Raw genomic sequence first — 7,541 nt, forward strand, 5'->3', positions numbered from 1 at the left:
TGAAGGGACCAGATCTGTGCTACCAGCATTCACCAAGGGCTAGGCCAGCAGGAAGGGGCATCAGTTGCTACTGTGATGGGAGTGCTTGTGGACTGTGGTGTGAGAGAGGGGAGCTGTGAGGAGTCTGAGTGCCTCTGCTGGAGTCCTCCTCATCCCTCCTAAATATTTGCCCCTTCTCCCCACCCCCTGCAGGGCTTCCTGTATGATCTGGACAAGGTGAGTATGCTTGGAATGGTACTGGAAGGGATTGGCTCACAGGGAGGGTAAGGGCCGTGGGCTTCAGGCTCCTCCTGACCCACTTCTCCCCCAGCAAGTCAAGTCCATTGAACGCTTCCTGCGACGACTGGAGTTCCATGCCAGCAAGGTATGAGGGCAGCATGTGTGCAGGGTGGGTGGGGGGTTGGATATCATAGGGAGAAGAAGGGCAGTGCCAGGCCCAGGGTGAGCAACCCCAAAGGTGAGTAAACCCAGAGGTGAGTCTCAGTCCCCCTACTGTCACCCCACTCACCTTTCCAGATCGATGAGCTGTATGAGGCATACTGTGTCCAGCGCCGTCTCCGGGATGGTGCCTACAACATGGTCCGTGCCTATACCACTGGGTCCCCGGGGAGCCGAGAGGCCCGGGACAGCCTAGCAGAGGCCACTCGGGGGCATCGCGAGTACACAGAGGTGAGGGATGGGTGCCCACAAGGCAGAGGCACAGGGTGTGGCAGGGCTAGTGGCTGGCTCTTGACCCCCCTCCTGTGCCTGCCCCTCCCTCCCAGAGCATGTGTCTGCTGGAGAGTGAGCTGGAGGCACAGCTGGGCGAGTTTCATCTCCGAATGAAAGGTACTGAGTTGTGGGGGTAGGTGGGGGGCCGGAGGGAGTATGCTGAAGACCTCCAATATGGCTCACCAACTTCTCCCCTTCTCCCCCAACTCCCAGGGCTGGCTGGCTTCGCCAGGCTGTGTGTAGGCGATCAATATGAGGTATGAGAATGTGCAGGGAAAGGCTGGGTTGGTAGGGTCCCAACACCTAGGCTGCCTCATCCCGCCTGTTCCCCCAGATCTGCATGAAATATGGGCGTCAGCGCTGGAAACTACGGGGCCGAATTGAGGGTAGTGGAAAGCAGGTGTGGGACAGTGAAGAAACCATCTTTCTCCCTCTGCTCACGGAATTTCTGTCTATCAAGGTGATGTCTCTGCCCAGGATAACAGGCCACCATGGTCCTGTGAACCCCTTGTGACCCCCATTACCCTGAGTCCCTTACTCCTGTAATCCCCTCATGGCTCCATAGCCCTGTGAAGATATCCCATGACCTTCATGATCTCTGTGGCCCTGAGAGGAACAATCTTTGTGACTCTTAGGACATCATGGCCTCCTGACCCTGTGACCTCCTCATGATCTTCTGACCCTGTGAATATTTGGCCTCCTAAGCTCCCATGAGGCTGTGACCTCATAACCTCAGTGACCCTACCATGCAGACCTCTGTGATTCCCATGCTCCCAGGCTGCTTCAAGCATCCATGGCTCCATGAGCATTCATCCATCTATCTATCTATCTATCTATCTATCTATCTATCTATCTAGGAGATGGCAGGTCTCACTCTGTCACCCAGGCTGGAGTACAGCAGTGCAATCATACCTCACTGTAGCCTCAAACTCCTGGGCTCAACCCATCCTCTCACTTCAGCCTCCCAAGTAGCTGGGACTACAGGTGCACCACCATGCCTGGCTAAATTTTTTTTTTTTGAGTCAGTCTTGCCATGTTGCCCAGGCTGGTTTTGAACTCCTGGCCTTAAGTGATCCTCCTGCCTCAGCCTCCCATGATCATTTTATAAGTTCTATGCACATTCAGACCTCAGATTGCCCATGATCTCATAGCCCCTGCACCCTTGTGACCCCACCATGCACTCTTGGCTACAGGTGACAGAACTGAAGGGCCTGGCCAACCATGTGGTTGTGGGCAGTGTCTCCTGTGAGACCAAGGACCTGTTTGCCGCCCTGCCCCAGGTTGTGGCTGTGGATATCAATGACCTTGGCACCATCAAGCTCAGCCTGGAAGTCACATGGAGGTTGGTGGGGCTGAGGCGCTTGGGGGAGGGCCAGGAGGGCTGTGGCACCTGCCAACAGCCTCTTCCCTTCCCAGCCCCTTCGACAAGGATGACCAGCCCTCAGCCGCTTCTTCTGTCAACAAGGCCTCCACAGTCACCAAGCGCTTCTCCACCTATAGCCAGAGCCCACCGGACACACCCTCACTTCGGGAACAGGCCTTCTATGTGAGTCATAGCCCAGGTCCAGGCCTTGCCATCCCCCAGAGGCTCCCTGGGGGTGGTTCTGACATGCCCTTTCCTCTTTCTCAGAACATGCTGCGACGGCAGGAGGAGCTGGAGAATGGGACAGCATGGTCCCTGTCATCCGAATCTTCAGACGACTCATCCAGCCCACAGCTCTCAGGCACTGCCCGCCACTCATCAGCCCCTAGGCCCCTGGTGCAGCAGCCTGAGCTCCTTCCCATCCAAGTTGCCTTCCGTAGGCCTGAGACCCCCAGCTCTGGTCCCCTGGATGAGGAGGGGGCCGTGGCCCCAGTCCTGGCAAATGGGCATGCACCCTACAGTCGGACTCTTAGCCACATCAGTGAGGCTAGTGTAGACGCTGCCTTGGCTGAGGCTTCAGTGGAGGCCATTGGCCCAGAAAGCCTAGCCTGGGGACCTAGCCCACCTACACACCCAGCTCCCACCCATGGAGAGCACCCCAGTCCTGTTCCTCCTACCCTGGACCCTGGCCACTCTACCACAAGCTCCACCCTTGGTACAACAGGCTCTGTCCCCACATCTACAGACCGTGCCCCATCTGCACACCTAGACTCAGTTCATAAGGCCACAGACTCTGGCCCTTCAGAACTGCCAGGCCCCACTCACACCACTACAGGCTCCACCTGTAGTGCCATTCAAAGCCCCCCCACTCACACTACTACAGGCTCTACCCACAAGCCCACAATCTCTACCCTTACTACTACAGGCCCTACCATCAATATCATAGGCCCAGTCCAGACTACCACAAGCCACACCCATACCATGCCAAGCCCCACCCATACCCCCACAAGTCCCACCCATAAAACCAGGATGTCAACTCCTACCACTATAAGTCCCACCCACACACCCACAAGTCCCACTCATAAAACCAGGATGTCACCTCCCACCACTACAAGTCCTAACCCCAGTGCTATGGGCCTAGTCCAGACTGCCACAAGCCCCACCCATCCCACCACAAGCCCCACCCTTATAAATGTAAGTCCTTCCACTTCTCCAGAACTTGCTACCCTCTCCAGCTCCTCCAAACACTCAGACCCCACCCTCCCAGGCACCGACTCCCTTCCCTGTAGTCCCCCAGCCTCCAATTCCTGCACTCAGGCAGACTCTATAGCCCCCAGCACCTCCCACCCAAGTCCTGCCCATTCCAGTAGGAAACCCCTCACAAGCCCTGCCCCAGATCCCCCAGAGTCTATGGTTCAGAGTCTAAGCCCCACTCCCTCACCCCCAACCCCTGCACCCCAGCATTCAGACCTTAGCCTGGCCATGGCTGTCCAGACCCCGGTCCCAGGGGCAGCCGGAGAGTCTGGGGACAAGATCCTGGAGGAGGCACTGGGGGCCCTAATGGCTGCCCTGGATGACTACCGTGGCCAGTTTCCTGAACTGCAGGGCCTGGAGCAGGAAGTGACCCGACTAGAGAGTCTGCTCATGGTGAGGAGGGCTGGGCTGGGCTAGGGCAACCAGGGAGGGCAGCCAGCGGGCAGCAGCTGCTCTGACACCCTTCACAACCTCAGCAGAGACAAGGTCTGACTCGCAGCCGGGCCTCCAGTCTCAGCATCACCGTGGAGCATGCCTTGGAGAGCTTCAGCTTCCTCAATGAAGACGAAGATGAAGACAATGATGTTCCTGGGGACAGGTGAGGGGGCTAGGCAAGATGGGCGTGAGGCTCCGTGAGAGGGAAAAGGTGAGGTAGGACCAGGGAAAGGTGGAACAGGTGAATCGGGAGAAAGTCAAAGGGGAGGACAGGTGAGGCAGGGTCAGGTGGAGCACATGAGGACTGAGTTGCTGGCAGGTGCACCTGTGTCCACCCCATCATGTCCTTCATGCGCATGTCTCCAACCTTATGTATCCTCCCCCCCGAGTGCTTCTGACCGCCCTCCTCATCTCTGCAATGTCTTCCTCCTCTTCCAGTCCCCATCACCTTGGGTGCCTCCAGCCCCTCCTCTTCCCCTTGGCCTCACCTTGGACCTGCCCTTTGAAGAAGCTCTCTCAGTGCCTCGCAGTTCACCCTGGGACCCCAGCACTGCCCCACTCCTTCTTGACCCCAACTCTCCCAGAGGCCCTGGCCCCTCAACTGTCAGTCCTGGAGTGGCCTTTGCTGGTTCCCAGTTGAGAGTTGTGCCAGGTCCCTCCTCCCTCTGCTCTTGCCCAGTCTACAGCCCCATGCCCTGCACCCTTTGCAGTCCACTTGTCATAAACCATCCCGCCTGCAGCCTACTCCTACCCACGCCATCCCCAGTGGTCCCAGCTGGAGGTAGCACGGAGCAGACTGACTCCAGAAATCCCTTCTACCACCTGCTGATCCCAGCCCCTTCCTCCTAGAAATCCTCCATGAACTTACCCCATTGTCTGCTGTCAGTGCATCATCTTCTTCCTTTCTGGGATGGGGGAAGCTTAATAAAAATAAACGCTGGTGACCAGGTGGTGATGTGTGCCTCCTGGTGACCAGGTGATGATGTGTGCTTCTGGGGTGGTTGACCCCATTTTTCCCTCAGGCCTCCAAGCAGCCCAGAGGCTGGGGCTGAGGACAGCATAGACTCGCCCAGTGCCCGCCCCCTCAGCACAGGGTGTCCAGCTCTGGACACTGCCTTGGTCCGGCACCTGTACCACTGCAGTCGCCTCCTGCTGGTGAGGCTGATGGTGTTTCCCCACCCTTCCCTTGTAACCCCTAACCCCAGGGAGTCCTGTCCTTCAATCCTGGTCCTCTATACCTCCTCTGAGTGCCACACCCAGTGCCCCAGGGCCCTTGGCATCTGGCCCTTGCTGAGTGGACTATCTTCCAACTCTGTAGCCCCAACCTCCCCCAGTGGGGAGGGACTTGTCCCTGAGCACGATCCTCCCAAGCCCTACCCTGATGCCTGAGCTACGTGGCCACCCATATTCTCCAGAAACTGGGCACATTTGGGCCTCTGCGATGCCAGGAGGCATGGGCCCTGGAGCGGCTGCTGCGGGAAGCCCGAGTGCTGGAGGCAGTATGTGAGTTCAGCAGGCGGTGGGAGATCCCGGCCAGCTCTGCCCAGGAAGGTAAAGGCCCAGTGGGTTGGGGCTCTGCCATCTGCCTTGAAGTTCCTGCCTCAGCCTACCACCATCTGCATGCTCTCTACTCACCCGCCTGCTCTATTGCTGACAGTTTCCCTCACGCCCTCACAGTGGTGCAGTTCTCGGCCTCTCGGCCTGGCTTCCTGACCTTCTGGGACCAGTGCACAGAGAGACTCAGCTGCTTCCTCTGCCCAGTGGAGCGGGTGCTTCTCACCTTCTGCAACCAGTATGGTGCCCGCCTCTCCCTGCGCCAGCCAGGCTTGGCTGAGGCTGGTGAGTAGGCTGCCTCCTCCTTCCACCCTTGCTCAGATTTCCAGTGACAGGAAGCTCCGGGAAGCCAGGTCAGTCCACACAGATAAATGAACTGGGCACCGAGGAGACCAGCAAAGACTTGGGCCTTAAAGCAGAAGGACCCAGATGGGTGGGGTTTGAACAGAGGGCCCCTGGACCTGAGCCTGGGATAGGAGCATCTCTTCCCCTCTAAAAACCTGTGTTCAGCCAAACTCTGAGGCCCATGCTACTGCCTCCTGCAGTGTGTGTGAAGTTCCTGGAGGATGCCCTGGGGCAGAAGCTGCCCAGAAGGCCCCAGCCAGGGCCTGGAGAGCAGCTCACGGTCTTCCAGTTCTGGAGTTTTGTGGAAACCTTGGACAGCCCCACCATGGAGGCCTATGTGACCGAGACTGCTGAGGAGGGTGAGGCGGTGGCCCCGATCACAAAGTGGCCTGACTCTTTGGATCTGAGGACATGAGTCCACCAGCGGGAGCTCCTCACCCTGCCACCTTGCCTATCCACCCACCATATCCCCTTTTTTCAGTGTTACTGGTGCGGAATCTGAACTCAGATGACCAGGCTGTTGTGCTGAAGGCCCTGAGATTGGCGCCCGAGGGGCGTCTGCGAAGGGATGGGCTGCGGGCCCTCAGCTCCCTGCTCGTCCACGGCAACAACAAGGTCATGGCTGCTGTCAGCACCCAGCTCCGGAGCCTGTCACTGGGCCCTGCCTTCCGGGAGAGGGTGAGTCGGACAGGGCTCCCTTGAGGGCAAGGGCTGGAGTCCTGGGCTCCCAGCATCTGGCCAAGTCTGTCCTCCCACCCTTCCACAGGCCCTCCTGTGCTTTCTGGACCAGCTGGAGGATGAGGATGTGCAGACTCGAGTGGCTGGCTGCCTGGCTCTAGGCTGCATCAAGGTGACCCCTGCCAACCCTCCCACCCCTCTGTCCCCTTCCCGCACCCCACCCCTGAGCCCCTCCCATCTGCTCCCCTGGGCCCACCTCAATGCTTCCTCCCCTGACAGGCTCCCGAGGGCATTGAGCCCCTGGTGTACCTCTGCCAAACTGACACAGAAGCTGTGAGGGAAGCTGCCCAGCAGAGCCTACAGCAGTGTGGTGAGGCTGGTGGGTGGGAGAGATGGGTGGCGTTCTGGAACATCTTGGCTGATGGGGGTAGGAGAGATGGCGCCAGGGGTGGGAGAGTGGGATGGGGCTAGGGCCACCCCTGACCCCATCCTCACTCATTACAGGAGAAGAGGGACAGTCTGCCCATCGACGGCTAGAGGAGTCCCTGGACGCCCTGCCCCGCATCTTTGGGCCTGGCAGCATGGCGAGCACAGCATTCTAAACTATTCACCCACGGGTTCCTGGCGCCCCTTCCCCCTACTTTCAGGGCTCACCAGGCACTGGCAGGGAGGGTAAGGGCTGGCTCCAGATACCCCTCCCCCACAGATTCTTAGCAATGAAAATCTAATATATTCTTCTGTTGACCCTGGGGTTGGAGAGTCAGTGCCTGCAGTCAAGTGCCTCCCAGCCTAGGCTCAGCACATCCCTTGCCACATATCAGTGTCCAGGGCTTGGCCACCCTGCCTCTGCCCAGCCACATCCCTTGATTTTGTATTTTATTTACAGAGTTTTACAGAAAATAAAAAAGCAAAATGCCTTTCCTACATGGCCTGGTACACTCCTGACCCTCTGCTCCAACACCCTCTGGTTGTGGCCCTGCCTGACACTGGTGTGTCCACACTGCAGCTATGACAGTGCCATGTGCACTTGCCCTGGAAATCCACGTGGAAGAAAGCCCAGAAGGCTGGAACTGGGCTTGGAGAAGAGAGCAGGGGAAAAGGGTGGTTCAGCCTACAGGTGGGGCCTACCCTGGGCCTGGGAACTATGGCCCAAGGTGGAGCTAAACTGGAGTTGGCCCAGAAAACACCAAAGGGTGCCAAT

General features: G+C 58.5%; 1 protein-coding gene across 6 annotated transcripts in view; it reads left to right on the forward strand.

Moving 5' to 3' along the window:
• The window catches only part of RIPOR1 (RHO family interacting cell polarization regulator 1), a 27,645-nt gene extending 20,381 nt beyond the window's left edge, over window positions 1–7,264 (forward strand). For 3 of the 6 annotated variants that reach the window (XM_033219698.1, XM_033219697.1, XM_033219694.1), the window contains exons 5-22: window positions 193–216; window positions 311–364; window positions 517–669; window positions 765–828; window positions 925–968; window positions 1,046–1,171; window positions 1,905–2,053; window positions 2,128–2,257; window positions 2,342–3,721; window positions 3,805–3,926; window positions 4,786–4,918; window positions 5,179–5,314; window positions 5,441–5,602; window positions 5,863–6,021; window positions 6,144–6,340; window positions 6,429–6,512; window positions 6,620–6,710; window positions 6,845–7,264. In XM_033219698.1, coding sequence (XP_033075589.1) covers window positions 193–216; window positions 311–364; window positions 517–669; window positions 765–828; window positions 925–968; window positions 1,046–1,171; window positions 1,905–2,053; window positions 2,128–2,257; window positions 2,342–3,721; window positions 3,805–3,926; window positions 4,786–4,918; window positions 5,179–5,314; window positions 5,441–5,602; window positions 5,863–6,021; window positions 6,144–6,340; window positions 6,429–6,512; window positions 6,620–6,710; window positions 6,845–6,942 — 3,306 coding nt within the window. In that variant the 3' untranslated portion in view covers window positions 6,943–7,264. The remainder of the gene's footprint in view (window positions 1–192; window positions 217–310; window positions 365–516; window positions 670–764; window positions 829–924; window positions 969–1,045; window positions 1,172–1,904; window positions 2,054–2,127; window positions 2,258–2,341; window positions 3,722–3,804; window positions 3,927–4,785; window positions 4,919–5,178; window positions 5,315–5,440; window positions 5,603–5,862; window positions 6,022–6,143; window positions 6,341–6,428; window positions 6,513–6,619; window positions 6,711–6,844) is intronic. The other 3 variants (XM_033219696.1, XM_033219700.1, XM_033219699.1) reach the window with 3 other exon arrangements.
• Window positions 7,265–7,541: the final 277 nt, after the last annotated feature.

The sequence above is a fragment of the Trachypithecus francoisi genome, unplaced genomic scaffold, assembly GCF_009764315.1.
Source record: "Trachypithecus francoisi isolate TF-2019V2 unplaced genomic scaffold, Tfra_2.0 Lachesis_group10, whole genome shotgun sequence".
Taxonomy (NCBI): Eukaryota; Metazoa; Chordata; class Mammalia; order Primates; family Cercopithecidae; genus Trachypithecus; species Trachypithecus francoisi.